This window comes from Arachis duranensis, chromosome 10 (genome assembly GCF_000817695.3).
Source record: "Arachis duranensis cultivar V14167 chromosome 10, aradu.V14167.gnm2.J7QH, whole genome shotgun sequence".
NCBI lineage: Eukaryota > Viridiplantae > Streptophyta > Magnoliopsida > Fabales > Fabaceae > Arachis > Arachis duranensis.
In genome coordinates, this window is record NC_029781.3 from 4,135,404 (window position 1) to 4,153,988 (window position 18,585).

An 18,585-nucleotide genomic window follows, 5' to 3' on the forward strand; every position below is an offset into this window, starting at 1 on the left:
AAAAAACGTTATCAAATCAAATTCCCACACCTAGTATTTCAGTCAGTGTTGATCAGATGAATTTTCAGTTTCAACAAATACAGTCACACTGAAATAAGAGAAACAAAACAGTATATGTTGTATATTTCAATATTTCATGAGTGAATTACTGAATTGTCAAAGGAAAAACAAGGGGTCCCTAAGTTACACCTACTCCAAATTGCACAATTTTTTGGCTTAATTTATTGTGTCAATTATAGTCATCAAACTTTGGATTTTGGGAACAACAAACTTAACAGCTAGCATGCATTTTATCTTTTTAATTAAACTTCTGAAGTAGTATTATGAAGAACTATCAGTAGTAAAACTCAATGGAGAGAAGAAGAACACACTTGAGCCTTTCATTTTCATTTCTTGTCACTTTTTGCTACTTCTTCATAGCCATTTTTGCAACATTTTTGGAAGCATATGATACCTTAAGTCCACCACAAACCATCACTGGCAACAAAACACTAGTCTCACCTTCCCAGAATTTTGAACTAGGTTTCTTTAATCTTGGTAGCAACTCCACTCGTAGATATCTTGGGATATGGTACAAAAATGTTCCTAAGAAAACTGTTATTTGGGTTGCAAACAGAGACAATCCACTTGCTCATGATTTTGGTGATGATGGATCCTTAACATTCAGCAATGATGGGAAACTCATAGTTCACAGCCACAAAGGAAATGTTATTTGGTCTTCAAATTCTTCTAGACCTGCAAGAAATCCAGTGGCACAGCTTCTAGACACTGGAAATCTTGTTCTTAAAGATATTGATGGAAGAAGCTCTGAGAAATATATATGGCAGAGTTTTGATTATCCATGTGACACATTGGTGCCAGGGATGAGACTTGGTTGGAGATTCAAAACCGGCTTGAACCGACATTTGAGTTCTTGGAAGAGCTATGATGATCCTTCTAATGGTGACTACACCTACAGTGTTGACCCTCGTGGAATTCCTCAGCTTTTTCTAAACAAGAGGAACAAGAAAATCTTCAGAAGTGGACCATGGTATGGGCAACAGTTCAAAGGTGATCCAGTTCTCAGTTCAAACCCGGTTTTCAAAGCAGTATTTGTTTTTGATTCTGATGAAGTTTCTTACTCATATGAGGCTAAGGACAACATGATCTCGAGGTTCGTGCTTACGCCATCCGGTTCCATTCGCCATTTCTCTTGGAATGATCACAAGTCAAGCTGGGTTTCTGAGTTCTCAGTCCAAGGGGACCATTGTGATGATTATGCCCTTTGTGGTGCTTATGGAAGTTGCAGCATTGTTAAGAGCTCTTCCCCTAGTTGCAAGTGTTTGAAGGGTTTTGAGCCTAGAAAAGCTCAAGATTGGTCAAGTGGATGTGTGAGGGAGGATTCAAAGGGTTGCAAAAGTGGAGGAGACTCATTTGAGAAGCTTACAGGGTTGAAACTACCAGATTCTGCAGAGTTTCATGCAAACTATAGCATTAGCATTAATCACTGTGAGGCAGAATGCTTGAAGAATTGTTCTTGTGTAGCTTATGCTAAATTAGATGTGAATGCAAGTGGCAAAGGATGTGTTACTTGGTTTGGAGATTTGTTTGATATTAGAGAGGCTCCTGTGTATGGTCAAGATCTCTATGTCAGAGTTTCAGCTTCACAACTAGGTATATTAACTCCCTTCTTTCTCAATAAATCAGTTAACTCATGAATCATGATTTTCTTTTCTTTTCTTTCTTTCTTAATATGTGTTTATTTGTGATATTAGATTCAAATGTTGGTAGAAACAAAAAGAAGATATTCATACTGCTTCCTGTGGCAGTATCCTTAACTTCAACAATTGTTGTTTTAGCTTTGTGGTTCATAATTAAGACATGGCAAAGAAATGGAGGTATACATAAGATCTCTTGTAATACCTTTTATAGTTGTTTGTTTTCATTATTTTAATTAGTAATAGAAATTAATAATTGGCTTGTTGGTGGTGTTAGCAGTTGAAAAAGAGGACCTTCAATTTAATGATGGAAGAGGTAGTAGGAGTGAGAGGAATGAATATGAACTCCCATTATTTGAGATTGCCATCATTGAAGCTGCAACTATGAATTTCTCTGTTTACAACAAGATTGGAGAAGGTGGATTTGGTCTTGTATACAAGGTAAATTACTAGTACTACTACCACCACTGATCTTTGCCCTCAATTATGAAGGATTTTATTTTTCAAACAATGCATTATGAGTTGGAACTTTCAGGGTGAACTTCCATCAGGACAAGAAATAGCAGTGAAGAAACTCTTGGAAACTTCTGGACAAGGTCTGCAGGAGTTCAAGAATGAGGTGATTTTGATCTCCCAACTTCAGCACCGAAATCTTGTAAAGCTTCTTGGTTGCTGCATTCATGGAGAAGACAAGATGTTGGTCTATGAATACATGCCAAACAAAAGCTTGGACTCATTATTATTTGGTTGGTTTCTCAATTACTCTGCAATCATACTTATATATAGAGAGGCACAAACATTATTTGACATAATAAAGTACCTTGTAATTTATGGAACATTCTGTGACAGATGAAACCAAGCGTCCTGTCCTCAATTGGCAGAAGAGGCTAGACATTATCATTGGTATCGCGAGAGGGCTTCTATACCTTCATAGAGATTCAAGGCTAAGAATAGTCCATAGAGACCTAAAAGCAAGTAATGTTCTTTTAGATATTAACATGAATCCAAAGATTTCCGACTTTGGAATGGCTAGAATGTTTGGCGGAGATCAAACTGAAGCAATGACCAAGAGAGTGGTTGGAACCTAGTATGCACAAAGACTAGTGACTTAATCTTCACATTTTTTCCCCCTCTTGAACTTGATCACTAAAATAGTTTATATATCTTTTTCAACTATTGCAGCGGTTATATGTCGCCGGAGTATGCAATAGACGGTCAATTCTCTTTTAAATCAGATGTCTTTAGCTTTGGTGTTTTACTGTTGGAAATATTGAGCGGCAAGAGAAACAAAGGATTCTTGCACCCAGATCACAAACTCAATCTTTTAGGCCATGTGAGTATGAAAGTGAACATATATGAACTTATATCTATTTGGTTCTTTTCCTTAATATCTATGTATTTCAAAACAAAACCTGACTAATGTGGTAGGCATGGAAGCTCTGGAATGAAGGTAAAGCATTAGAGCTGATGGATGGTTTACTTGAGAATGAGTTTCCTAGCTCTGAAGCTCTAAGGTGTATACAAGTGGGACTCTCATGCGTTCAACACCGCCCAGAAGACAGGCCAACAATGTCACTAGTTCTTGTGATGTTGGATAGTGAGAGTGCAGTGCTGCCACAACCTGGAAGACCAGGATTATATTCAGAGAGATTTTTTTCAGAGACAGATTCAACTTCACTTGCTAGACTCAACTCTAGTTCCAATCACATCAATGTCACCTTAGTAGAGGGTCGTTAAGAATTTCCCTCAACATTCATATCAATGTGCATGCAAGAAATTATGTTTTCTTATTCCAAATTAAATGATGACAATCATGCTTAGCCTCTTTTTGTTCTATGCACATTCTCGTAGAGTAGCTACAACTTACAGCAATAAAAAAAAAGACTATTAACTAAAATCTTATTTTAATCTATCATATAATATCTTGAATCTCCATTTTAGTGAATATAAATAGATTTTTTTTTCATGGTATCCCTCAACTCACCAAAACAAAGATTAATCCGTCGCAGATTAGAGCTTTTATTTAACCGTTTGTTATTGGTCAATGAATTATTTCATGCATAAATTGATATTTGAACTCTTAATACTTGTTTAAGTAGACTAATAAATTAAATACTGAAACAACCCGTAAATATAATTTAAAAACTCTAAAGTCTAAACTGGGACTTTTTTTTTTATTTGGTGAAACAAATTTGGGTTGACCACATACAGCAGCTCGGAGGGCCACTGGGCCTATTACAAGTCAGGGCTTAGAATTTGGGCTTAAATTGAGTAATATAATATGCCCAAGGTTTTAGTACTAAGAATTAACCAAGAAAATCACAAAAAAAAAGAAAAAAATCACAAGAAAATAATATCTTGTGACAAAACTAATTAAGATGAAAGTCAACGGAGTCGGTAACTATGAGCTATATGATTATGAAGTGACCTGCAAGGCTGCAAGCACCTTCATCACTCAAATCAAAAGCCATTATATAGCAGACTAATTGAATAAATTAGGTACACTGTTGGAATTTGGATTTGTACATAAATATATTAATTAATTCTTCTATTATTAGTGAAAGTTTATGTTGAAATGCCATCCTCGTTGGCGATTGAGACCCAAGGGCCCTATTTTCAGATAGAGATCAGAAGAACAGAGATACTGCTGTGACGCTTCCATAACACAAAAACATCTTAATTACAAATAGGGTATGTAGCATCAAAGTACAGAAGACAAATGAAATTTTCAGGGTAATAAAAGGTCAAGTAACCTGCATGTATTTTCCTAAAGCACTCATCACAATTATAATCATTGTACCAAGCTAACATAATGAACTTTCTTCTGAAGAATTTGACCAATTCTCTAACTAAATAAAAATATACAAGATATTATTATACATGTTATTATATTTTTATACACAAGATAATAAAAAGGAAAAATTATGGTATAAACGGAGTCCGAGGGGTGAACACGTGGCACTTTGGCCTTCTCATGAATCACGTTGCCGTCTTTTGTGACAAATACAAACAAAGCAAAACCCCACATTATTGAATATTTCCTTGTACGTAGTACGTGCGTCGCAACAGTTTGAAAAGTCCATCATTTTCTTGCACATACAGCTGACAGCTGTCACTCAATGATTGTACGGATGCATCTTGTGTTTCTTCCTTCCCTTTTGTTTCTTTTCTAGGAGGGTCCGGTGAGGCTGAGTTCCTTTCCCCCCTTCTCACCAATAATTATTATTGCTTCAACATAATGTTCATCCAACACTTTTCTACTTGTATTAATCGAGAATAGGAGAACTTTGAACAAGTTGGTCATGTGTGAACATCATTGTTATTATGGTTTATACTTTATAATCATGAGGGTAGCTAAACAAATTAACAAAGTGCTCAGACCTTGCCTCCTACTCCTATCCTACGCATGAATTGGTAAAATAATAAAAATGCTATTCATACATTAAAATTAACTACTAAAATCAGATATTAATATATTTGTGTGTAAATACATATATGATTTAATTTATTTTTAATACATATTTATATTCTGTTCCGTTAAAGGATATTTCTTTCGAATTATAGCTAGGAAATGCGCTTCCTCAGCAGACCTCTTCTAACTCGAAAGGTGATCCTCGAAACTTGGACGATCTTGACGTGGAACCTACAAAAGAGACGCCAACGCATCAAGTCTAATTTTCACCTTTTGAGTTAGAAAAAGTCTGCTAAGTAAGCACGTTTCCAAACTATAATTTAAAAAAATATCTTTTAACGGAACATATTCTAATATATATTTTATAATAATAACTAATTTTAATATACCCATAGCATAATCATTGAGTCGTTGTTAAACGGAGACCCATCAAGTCTAATTTTCACCCTTTTAAAATTGAGACAATACAAGCATGCATGACTCTGTTCAATGCACCAAAAAACTACTCTAACAAATCTCTACAGTGTTAATAGTAGATGGATAATTGGATATGTAGGTCCTAAGCACTTCTTAATTAGAGTTTCAACTTCTAATGATCTTTGTGCATGAAAAAAGTTTTGTTATAGACTTCAACCATTTGAAAACATCAAATTAAAGGGTAAAGAAATTAAACTGTAAAGCGCTGTTATTATAATTTAGTTCCCAAATATTTTAAAGTATTAATTTAGTTCTTAAAATTGTATTTTGTATTAGTATTTAATCGATCAATTCTTAATTAATCAATATTTTTTTTTAATAAGTTACTATTAACTGATATGTCATGTAACATTAACCTATAACGTATCGTGAATTTGCTAATATTATGTCATTGGTTAACATTACTTAATTTTTTTTTGTTAATATTATTTAGTGTGTTCATCTATAATAGATGAGAATGAAAGGGGAAAAAAATCTGTTAATACTTAATATAGAATGGCTTATTAAATACAATTTTATAAATTACATGACAAAATAGAAGCTAATTTATTACTCTAGCATAAATTGATTGTTTTTTTATGTTTCACTGCTCTGTTCAAATTACCAATGACAAATTAATCTAAACAAAATATAGCTATCTATTTTTTGTATAAATACTAAAATTTATTTTTTAAATTTAATTTATTTTCTATCTTCCTCAGAAATAGATAGAGAGGTAGAAATTTATCAAACGAACCGCACTCTTTCGTATACGTCAGGAGTCCATTGATGAGAAGGAGATTGGAAAAAGCTTGAACCCAATTCCTACAATGATAAATATAAACGCAATTATCTTTCCTTAAAATAAAATTTTTGAACCATTCTTTTCTTTTAGAATTTTTTTTAATTCAATTCGCTTCGCATTATCTGAATTTAAAGAATTAATCTAAAAATCGAAATAAAATCAAGATATCATATTTTAGTAATAGAATTATAACAACTGAGATATTGGATAAAAAAAATAAAAACGAATCTTCTTACATAACTTGCATTTGTGTGATTGAATTTCCAAACGTTTGAGATATAAATCTCTTTCGATTTTGGTTTTGGTAGAGTCATCTCCAACAAATTAAAGCATGGTGATAGAGACAAGAAGATTGATGAGAAAAAAGTATGAATATGAATGAGGCAAAAATGAAATTTAAAAACTCTTTTGTTAATTAGGCTTAGCTTTGGAAGTAGGGTAGAAGATGAAACAAGAATGGATCAAATCCATGAAACTAACATCAGTGGCCCGGGAATTAAATTGGGTTGATTTAGAAATTAACTCATTAATCCGCTTAAGTAAATGTTATAGGATTCGAATATCGTCTTGTGTATGCAACAATTTATTAGTCAGCAACAAACCATTAAATAAAACTCGAATTTGCCACGTATTAATCATTGTTCTACTAGATTGGAGAATACGGTAAAAAACATAAAAAAACAGTGGCGGGAAAACATGCACACTGCACTTATCATCATGATGATGTTCAATCATATAATAGACAGTCCCGTGCATATAACAATCAAGATCACAAATTGTAACAAGAAACAAAAAATTGACATGAGATTGGAGATGACAAACTTGGTAGGCACTTGGATGCTGGGAAGACATTCATGTGTCATTTACATGTTGCCTTAGAATAATGGCATCTCTAATATATCCCATATTCCTTTTCTATTCTTATATTTTATTTTGCCCCGCTAGTATTTTATTATTATTTAACAGTTTTTAATATCAACTATAAATGATAATAACTGCTTATTATTCATATATATTTAATTAAATATGAATACATATATATACCCCTTATCTATATACTTTATTATTATATGATGATGCCGGATTAATTGTTTAAAGTTGCGATTACTTGTGAACGTAGATGACTTTTGGTAGTGTTGTTGTTAACAAGGTAAAAAGTTAATGAAAACAAACACCACTCTATCTCCATATATCTTTCGTCTTTCCCTCTCATTTTCTGCGAAAAGTAACCGACACAGAAGATCATAGCATTTAGAAGTAGGTGAATTTTATGGTGTCTTTGTTATAATATTTAAATTGTCTAATTTTTTTTAAATAAAAAATAAAATATTTAAAATAAAAAAAGTAAATCATATCAAATTTATTAAATATTATTTATTTATTTTTTATAATAATTTAGGTATAAAGTGATAAGCACCATAATATTCATCTTAGAATAAAGGCAATAGCTCTACTGTAGTTTTTAGTTTTGACCCTTGACTCTTATCTTTATATGGTGGATTCTATGGTGCCTTTTATTGTTGTGCCTAAATTGTTTAACTTGCTTTTATAGGTAAAAAGTAAAATATATAAAGTAAAAATAAAATAGTTAAAGTTTATTAAATATTATTTCTTTACCTTTTTTAGTAAGTTAGGCATCATAACTTAGGCACCATAGTATTCACTTCTTTATATTTATAGTTCTACTGTTCGTTTCAGACATATTTGACAGTGTAATATTTTTTTAAGATAAATATTTTTATTGTAAAAATTTAGGTATAATTAACTTCACGTAAAGTTGATAGATTAGATGAAAATTTAATCAAATTAGTCAAATAATCTAATGATTCTCAATTATTAACTTTACATGAAGTCAACTGCACCTGATTTCTACCTATTTTTATAAATAGATTGGTAATATATGACTTAATATTTATATTATTCTCTCTCCAAGAAATAAAAATAGGGTGATCATTAATATTAATATTTAATTATTTATACTAATACAGAACCAAAACAAAATTTGGACAAGAAATATATTCAATATACAAAGATATATTGTGAGACTCAACTCAAAATTAATGTAAAATAAACTCTCACCTCACAACAACTCATAAAATATTATTGTATGTCCAAAAATGCCCATAGACTTTTTGTTTTGATAATGCTATTGAATGGTTGAAATTGTGAACGAACACTCTACCATTAAAATTTGTTTATTGGATTTATAACTACGTTTTGGTAGAGGCCTGCGAAAATTTGTAGTTAATTAACATCATGCTTTCCTTGTCACATCCTTTCATAATTTACAATTGAATGTCATAATTGACACAAAGTAAATTAACATACATCTAATTTTGAAGTTATTACAAATAATAAATACATGATTTTTAAATGAAATAAAAGTCCCTCTAAAGATGAGCTGATATAATTTTGAGTAATTTACTTATATAAATCATTTGAAAAACAAAATTACCTGACTGTCTTAAAAATAATTCCAATATAAATTTGTTCTCCATTTATTATGTAAATTCTAGATTTTGTAAATAATTTATATTTATTCATAAAATACATACAAAACCAACAATTTAATATAACAACAACACCATATAGTAGCCAATGAATAATAACTCAAATGGCATAATCTCCCCATATTTAATTAAAAGGTTGCCAGTTCGAATTTCCTAATTTTGGTAAAAAAAAAAAAAACAACACCATATAGTAAATCACTTTGCATGCATTTCTTTCATTTTGCTTTTCGAATAGAGGAGAAATAATGGGGTTTATGCCCACTAACATTGTTGTATTATTAATATAATATAATAACAATATATAGATAAATGTCTGTACAAAATATTTAAACATGTTTTACCATAACAATATATCGAATTTTAATTTAATTTAGTTTATTTTTTACATTCATCACCTAATAAATAAATATTGAAAATGCTAATTAACATAAACTTAAAAAATTACAAAAATTAAATACCACATTGCTGGCATCAAAAGAAAATGAGTTTAAATGAATTTTTATTCCAATTTTGTTATCAATTATAATTGAGTTTAACTTTCTATTTAATAGATTAGGAGTGAGACTTCAAACTAAAAGAATAATTAAACTTACTAGGGTCTAGGAGTATGCAAATTCAAATCCAAATCACAAAATTTTTTATATTTATTAGTATCTAATATAAAATTTACCGTTATGATTCTACCCACAAGTCTACGAGATTTAATTGATTCTCATATAAATAGGATGGATAGTAAATTTGAATAAATTTAAAAAATGTTAGAAAATTATTAAAATTTATTTTTTTGTCATATTTTTAGTCATCAATCCATTTTTTTAGTTCAATAATCTAATAATATGCTTTAGTTTATATTTTTAAATATTGACGATGGCTAATTAATGACCAAAAATAATAAATTTTTATGATCATCTAGCATTTTTTTTATCAGATATGTATCTATTAATCTGATTTGCATATCCAAATAAAAAATAAAAAAATTATAATATATTTAGTTGTTTAATTTCTATTATTATTATTCTTATATGTTTAGTTGTTTTATTTCTATTATTTAATAATATTTTAAAAATAAATAAATATAAAAGAATCAAATTTTTTAATTTTTCAATCTTTTAAGAATATTTTTAAATTTTTTTTATCAGTAATATCTCATATCTAATTTGATCTGGTCCACAAATTTGTGAATTGAATTCAAAACAAAATATAAATATTCTATCTGATCCCATATTTTTAATATAAAAAACTTTGTCTATATCATATCCAATTTAATTTGCTTACACTCCTAAAACTCACAATCAATGTGTGAAAATAGAACTTCTCTTGCATTTTGCCATTTTTTATATTAAACAAGAGTTTTACTAACAACTAGTTTTAGTTATATGACAAAATAAAATTCAGATATAGAATTAGAATATCAATCTGTTTAACTAATAATAAAATTCTGTTTCCTAAAAAACAATAAATTCCAAAACAAATACAAATAAATGAGATACCTAAGACAAGTATTGTGACACTTAAAATTTTCAAAATAAAACAATACAAGTAATTTATTATTTGAATAATGTAGACTTTGATATGTAATGACGAATGCTGAGAATAAAATTCAGAACTCAAAGAAAATGACATTTAAAAAGAAGAAAAGAATGAAGAAGTGGGTCACTCGGGGAGGGTATAAATGTATTTTGAGAGGGCCGAGAGCCCCCAGAAGAGGAATCAGAATCGCGATTTCAATATTTTGTTGTAATAAATAATAAAAAATTTCCAAAAGCGTAGCAGTGGCAAAGGAAGGAAGGGGAATAACAATTAGCATAGTAAAGGAAAAGAAAGCAGAGGAAAGGAAAGCAGAGCAGCCTCCTCCTCCAAAGCAAAAACCCCCATAAACCCCTCACTCACTCTCTTGTTTCCGCCATTCATCACTGTCAGAAAGAAAGAAAGAGAGAGAGGAGAGTAAGGGAATGGCGGCTCAGCTACCAGAACACTTCAAGTGTCCGATTTCACTCGAAATAATGTCCGACCCAGTCATACTCTCCTCCGGCCACACATTCGACCGCTCCTCCATACAGCGCTGGCTCGATGCAGGCCACCGCACCTGCCCAATTACCAAACTGCCCCTCCCCGATCATGCCTCCCTCATCCCCAACCACGCCCTCCGCAGCCTCATTTCCAACTTTACCCCTCTCACTCCAACTCCAATTCCCAATCCCTCACCTCCCCACCCCCAACCTGTTTTCTGACTCGAAAAAATTCACTAAATCCAAATATCATATTTAAATCATCAAATTCCAATTGCCAAATCTTCCAACCATATTCGCTCCTATTTAACTTATTATTTAATTACTTTCGGTTAAACCGGGTATTACAATTCCCTTTGCGAGAACGCTCTCTCTTTGCTTCTCAATCTCAGTCTCGACGACCACAACAAGGTTGGACTCGTCGCCGAGGGAGTCGTTGCCCGCCTCGTCGCCGTCATCTCCGGAACGGCTGCCGGAAATCCATCCCCGGACTGCCGCGCGCTCGCAGCCACAACACTCACAAGCCTGGCCGTCGTGGAGGTCAACAAGGCCACAATCGGCGCGTACCCTCACGCGATCGAGTCACTCGTGGCACTCGTAAGGGATGGAAAGGGGAGAGAGAAGAAGGAAGCCGCGACGGCGCTCTATGCTCTCTGCTCCTTCCCGGACAACCGGCGGAGGGCGGTGGAGTGCGGCGCGGTGCCTGTTCTTCTCCGGAGCGTGGATTGCGGCTTGGAGAGGGCCGTTGAGGTTGTTGGAGTTCTTGCAAAGTGTAAGGAAGGGAGGGAACAGATGGAGAGGTTCCATGGATGCGTTCAGATTCTGAGTCGGGTTCTGAGGAATGGAAGCTCAAGAGGGGTTCAGTATGCTCTCTTGGCTCTTAACTCGTTGTGTTGTGGCAGTGAAGTTGCTTCTATGGAAGCCATCAGAGAAGGCCTTTTGGAAACATGTCTTGGCTTTCTGGAAGATGATAACGAGAAAGTGAGAAGGAATGCTTCTGCTTTGCTTCAGAATCTGCGTGGCAACAATAGGATCAGCTGATCAATGTGGATTTGGGAATGAAAAAGAAAAACAAAAAGTCAGTTTTGATCAGAAATTTAAGTTAAGGAGATTTGTTGTCCTCTATGGAGGTGAGTTTGGGTTTCTTCTTCTCTCTTTTTTATTTTTCTGTTTTTTTTTTCTTTTTTTGAAGGAAAAAAGATTCTATATTGTTGGGTACTTGCCTCCTGTACAAAATCAAGATCAATTTTTTTTTTTAGAAAAATGTCATAGGGTTCTTTTGTATGTTGTGTACATTGAAATAATGAAAGAAAAAAAAAAGGTGGGAGAGGCTAGCTCTCCTCTTGTTACTTAGATTTTATAGGGAGAAAGTTTATAATTTGGTCCTTTGATAGTTGAAATGTAATGTGGAACTGTTTTGGAAATTTCTCTTGGGGTTCAGCTAACTCTGCTATACTGGGTTGACAATTTGATTTTGTGCTCTTGTTTTGGCTACATTTTATCATCCTGTTATGTTAACTCTCTGTTACTCTGTAAAATTAAGTGAAAAGGATGAAATTGGATGCCCCCTTTTTCCTGCCAAAATTTGAATAATTGAATATTTTGAGCGGTTTTATACAGAATTCTGTAATTTAAAATGGCTATATATTCTGTTATACTGATAAAAGCTACCAAAATGAAAATTTTGTTCTTTCTATATCGTTCATCCTCTGGACTAGTCTTTGACTCTTGTATGATTTGGAGCCGCACATGCGGGAGTTGTTTTGCACTGAAGTTGGATGGGATAGTGAATTTTAGATCAAACTTTTATCAACTCTCTTTCTGCTTAATTGGTTCTGTCTCAACTGTCTAACTTTAAATTTCTATCAAAATCTTCGTTTTTTTTTTTTTTTCAATTCAAGCTATTTAATGCATAGGATTTTGTAGACAACTAGACATACATCTAAACTTCTGGGCTTGGCCTTTGGTGTCTCTTTTTAATCTTAGGGTTATGACTTTTTGGTTGTTATCTGTTTGACTCTCTGCTTTCGATATGGGGTTGGGATGGACGAATGGTTTGGTCTGTGAAGCAATTCCCTACTTTTTCTGAAATGATCACAGGATATGTAATTACAAATTTTGGGGTACAGCAGTACATCACCCTGCATTACGTGAGTAGTAGTTTAGTACTGCTTCATTTCTTTATGTATGTGGATAGGTAGTTGGCATCAATAACAATAGCATTGAGATAGCTTTATCCTTACAATTAAGTTGGCCTTTGTCATTTTCTACTTCCAATAAATGATTTGTCTACAAGTAAGGCAAGTGCTATGAATAATTGGCTTGTACGTGAACATTACTCACTATAGTATTAGCACAACCACCTTTTTCTTTTTTGGCCGTTGAAGTGAACTCACCTGGGCTTCCATCTTTTATTATGAGTGCTATGTGCACATGACATGTAGTAAATGCTATATACTGCTAATCAGAATAAATATGTATGGTCCAATTCCAGTTTCTGATAAGCTGTGGAATGTGGATGCTCTCTCTATTTTAATGTTAAGGTTTCACCAGTATACTTATCCTCCTTCTAACTGAATTTCTAGAATGCGTTCAGGTCTTCAGAATATAGCAAAACCTATGGAGGCTTATATGTCTTGTGGTTTAAATTGAATAAAAGTTAAATTCACTCTGGGCATGCTTGTCAAATTTGGTAGAAAATTGCATCCTGAATTTTGCTTTGATCCCCTTGTACTTTTTCTTACTATGGATGCTGCTTTTGATGAGGGATTCCAATTTGTGTCGTGTGTGCCTCTTGAGTGTGAATAGGCATGTGCCTGCCTTAATTTTTTTGGGGGAAAAAAAAAAGAAAAAAGGTAAAGTAGTCAAGTATATGAACATTCCCACCAGTACTTGAGTTTGTTTCCCTATGAGGAACATCTCTGACAACGTAGATAGCATTGTTTTTCGTGTTTTTGTTTAGTTATGTGGTATTTGGAAGCAGTTAATTAGGTGCACCCTCCACAAAATTTGCCTTACTGGTTGTTTTTAATGTCAAAATGTGAAGAACATAACGACACACATGCATATACACTTGATTTTGTTAAGGTTGCTTTGTGGTTCATATTATCTAATGCTTTCGTGATTAGTTTAAAACATGTCACGAGACTGGTTTGGTCAACACGTACCTTTTCAGTTATCTGGTACCTTTCTTCATATATTTGATTCTGTTCCTACAATCTTTTTTCCTCCTTGAAGCATTTAACTTATTTATTTTTTAATTGTTGGTTGATTCCTTACCCATTGAAGATTGCAATGAAGCTGATAGGGATTAGACATATTTTATTAGAAAAGAGCCGCCTCATGTGACTAAAGTTGACTTGGATTTGTTTTGTATTGGTAGTCTTGCAAAATAAAGATTAAAAATTACAATCGAGTCCTAATATTCAATAATAACTACATTTCAATTCGTTTACGTAAACAGCTACTACTGGTNTATTATTATTATTATTATTATTATTATTATTATTATTATTATTATTATTATTATTATTATTATTATTATTATTATTATTTGCTTACAAAGTTTTCTCTGACAAATCTAAGTTCTGCCAAACCGTGCGCTCACCCGTGTTCCTCGTATTTTATTTTAACATTAAAACATTATCTTGATCTTTGATGTCTTTGGTATCCTTTCTTTCTTGGCCAATATATGTTTATTAGGTGTTACTAATATTTTTTTTCACTTTTGTTTCTAATTAAATAATCTTCTATGGAAATGCAATTAACAGAGTTTAGCATTTAATATTAACCAAAAGATGCTGGTAAAAGAAAAATATGTATAACAGTATAAGGATGTAGTTACGGTGTGATGCACTATTGCACCCCACGCAATTAGTATAATTTTCTTACTGCGGTATAATTTTCATAAAGTAATTTGAGATGTGTTCCCTTCAAAATAAAAAATTGATGCCAGATTCGTACGCCATACTCCACAGTCGTGTTCTTTATTATGTTGTTTGGTAAATAAATCAACATAAGATGTGAATTATATTTGAAATGAAATGTAAAAGAGTTGGGAAAATAAGTAGTAGTTTTATAACACGTAATTGTGAAATGGAATAGACGGAGGGGAAGTTCTATCTCTTTTCAAAAGACTTATCTCCAATTGTCAAAAGCCACCTGTCTCTTTACTCTTTTTCTCCTCTTTTGTGTATGACAAATATTTGTTGTTTCCAGAAAGTTTTGTTAATACTACTGATTGGGAGCTATGAGATTCTCTTTACCTTTTTTTTTTCCTTTTCAAACAGAGAAAAAGATACAGGAAAATAAAGGCCATGGGAACTATCTTTTATAAATTTATTCCATTCCCATTCCCATGCCATGTTGCATGTTTCCATCTCAAATTTTGAAATTGTTTCCAAACGCTTTTAATTTTGATACCATTTCCAAATTCTAATTATCATTACTAATTCACTGCAAGATTCCTAAAATGACATGAGCTAAATGAGGCAGAGGCCAGCTAATAAATAAATAACTGTTTTGGTGAGTTGAAGAAAGAATGTTTTGACTTTGAGTTATTCAAATTTTGCGCATGTGAACTCAAGGAGAGCTGTTTACAAGAATGGTTACTGGTTAGGATTAGGATACTCTGAACTGACAATTTCTTTAAAATATGCACAATTAACATATCTATGTTTCCAATGAAAGTGTCTTGGGCCGGAGACTTCTCACATGTATTTTTTACAAGGAGTTTTAGACCAGTAAATTTTGTGATTTGTAATCGTCAATTAGTTATCATTGATATTTTTAATAGTGTGAGATTTCATCTAAGGGTGTGTTTGGGAAACCCGTTGGAAGGGAAGAAGCACGTTTAAATTTCTTGAAAGTTTCAACTTTTGGTTTGGCAAATTTTTTTCTCATAAACGCAGAAGTGATTCTGCTGCCAAAACCAGCGTTTACAAGAAGCAACTATTTTTAGCTTCTGCTTTTTCTTAACGGGTTTTTAGCCATAGATACTAACCTTTTATTTACTTTTTACCAACTTTATCCTTTGTATATGTTATTATATTATTTATAAAATTCTTGTTATTTCTATTTATATGAGCTCTAATTTTCTATTATTTATTACTTTTATTTTTTTTAACTATTTGTTTGACATTATACACTTTTATAATTGTGATTTTTGTATATTATGTTTGTTCTTATATACTCTCTAGACCTGCTCACACTCTTGCTAACTTAGGCATCGGAGTGTCTTTGCAGGTACCACCCCCCATTCACGCGCGAGCACAAGTCGGACGGAGTCTCCCGAGTTGCGGACCTTTCCGGAGTTCTCCTCCATCATACACTTGGGCCGCCAAACGCCATCCGTCGTATTAATCTCCGGTTACCCACCGTAACAATATATATATATCTAAAATATATAATTTTTATTTTTATTTAAAAAAATATTTTGTCTATTTTTATATGTTATTTTTATTTTAGTAAGTAAATATTAATTTTATTATAAAATTAACTAATAAAATCTATTTAAATATCTAAATTAAAACAATAGGATAATATAAAAAAAAATCTAAGTTGATGTCAATTTTAGTAATTTTTTATCTAAAAGTAATTTTGAATGGTATAAGCCAAACAACATTTATTTTACTATAATTCATTTTGATACAAAAATTACCAAACATAAATCACTTTAACACAAACCTACTTTTGACCAAAATCAAGTTTGCAAAATCAATTTTATGCAAACTCCCATTTGCAAACTGTAATCCAAACACACACTAATAGTGTGAGATTACTCACTTTTCTTTTACTTATTAAGTGCTAGTTAGATTTTAATAAAAGTGTTGGCCCACTAGACTTTTTTATTTTTTATTACTACTTATTTTACAAAATACTTGCATCATATTATTTGAACATATTTATTTGTTAATAAAAAAATCTACAATTAGTTGTTTTCATCTGCAATAATGTTTATATAAAAAGAAATATGGCAAGTGTTTGATTTACAGATTTAAATGTCCTTCATTATATATAATATTAAAAAAATAATATTTTGACTATTTTGAATACTCGAACTAAAAATCTTTAGTTAAAAAATTAGATATTTACCATTTTAGCTAACCAAACATACAATCTCTCACATGTTGATCATTTATTCCCACAGCTCAAAAACAGATATTAATATATAAATCAACTTTAACTAAATTAAACAATAAAAATTAGAATAATATTACTTATAAATAATTTTTATTGATTTTAGACCAATTTAATTAAATTTAATTAACATAAACACTTATATGTGTAACATTAATCTAAAATATAATTTCCTAAATGTTCAGTCTTCGAGATGTTCTTCCATGACATCAACTATAGCTAGAATTATATGTCACAAAACACTCTAAAATTGGCTACGTATTTGTGTTATTCATATTTGTATAATTGTATCTATTAAAACATAGATACATTTGCATACCTCTACCTAATAATTTTTACTTAATTTTATAAAGCTTTTATCTTTCAAAACTAACTTATTAAAATTAATTTTTAAAAGTTAGCTTTTTAAAATTTGTAACATCTGTGTTTGATAAATTAAATTAAATTAGTTTTTAATAAGCATAAATAACAACAAGTATAAATTAATTTTAAATTTTTTTAAATATTTTTAATAACAATTTTAATTTTTAAAAATTACAAATATAAACACATAAAAAAATTTATTTACCAAACCAAACCTACCTTTCAGGAGATATGACTTATGATAAGATATTAGAATTTTAAAATTCAAAGGGAGATTAAATATCTATGATAGGATAGACTCTACTCTAAGTAATTCTACGGTATGCTGCATTCATATTCTTGAGGAACTAAGAATCCATTTTTAAATTCATTCAATTCCTAGAGTTGCTTACCAAAAAAATGATATATTTATAACACACTCCTTTAGATGTTTCTAGTGGTTATACGTTAAGTAACTGTCTCATTACAAATTTTACCAGAAAAATTTAATGGGATAAAAATCACGGTTAAGGAAAAGAATACAGCTCATATTATTCCTTCTAATAATTATATTACTTGATATCTCTTAGTTGGCGCATCACGATCTTGTATACTAGCTTTTTAAATGTTGAGGTAGGTAGTATTTTATGAACAAATATGCTAAATTATCATTAGAACAAATTTACTTATCACCACTTTGTTGGAGATCATGAGAGTAGAAGAGTTTTGGTGAGATATTTTTTGTTCTATCTCGTTTGATATATCATTCCTTTAGTTGATGTATGCAAGTAGAGTTATCTTCGTATATAACTGTAGGTATTTTCTTCATCGGTAAACCACACATATCTTGAACACGTTGAGTGATTGACCTAAGCCAAATACATTCTCGAGTTGCTTTATGAATTGTCAATATTTCTTCATGATTTGAGGAGATTAAAGCTATAGTTTGCTTCGTTGATCGCCAAGATATAGTTATTCCTCCACTTGTGAATAGATAATCTGTTTGTGACCTGCCTTTATGCGGATCGATATCAAAAAGAAAACCTGCATGTGCATATCCAACTAATTGAAATATTGTTCATTAGAGTAAAATAAGCCTTTATCAATAGATCTTTGAAGGTATCTTAATATATGTTTGACACCATTCCAATGTCTTTTAGTTGGACAAGAACTAAATGTCAATAACAAGTTTACTGAAAATGCTATATCTGATCTT

General features: G+C 31.5%; 2 protein-coding genes across 2 annotated transcripts; both read left to right on the top strand.

Moving 5' to 3' along the window:
* The first annotated feature begins 295 nt into the window (after positions 1 to 295).
* On the top strand, positions 296 to 3,573 carry LOC107468578 (G-type lectin S-receptor-like serine/threonine-protein kinase At4g27290). Its single transcript, XM_016087885.3, has 7 exons — positions 296 to 1,653; positions 1,755 to 1,877; positions 1,978 to 2,138; positions 2,233 to 2,443; positions 2,547 to 2,784; positions 2,880 to 3,030; positions 3,126 to 3,573. The coding sequence occupies exons 1-7, from the start codon at positions 351 to 353 to the stop codon at positions 3,432 to 3,434; spliced, it is 2,496 nt and encodes an 831-aa protein (XP_015943371.1). The 5' UTR covers positions 296 to 350; the 3' UTR covers positions 3,435 to 3,573.
* A 7,009-nt stretch (positions 3,574 to 10,582) lies between these two features.
* Positions 10,583 to 12,364, top strand: LOC107468721 (U-box domain-containing protein 8). The gene is given in 1 exon segment (XM_052255921.1): positions 10,583 to 12,364. A coding segment is annotated over 1 exon segment (1,098 nt). The 5' UTR covers positions 10,583 to 10,832; the 3' UTR covers positions 11,931 to 12,364.
* The last annotated feature ends 6,221 nt before the right edge of the window (positions 12,365 to 18,585 follow it).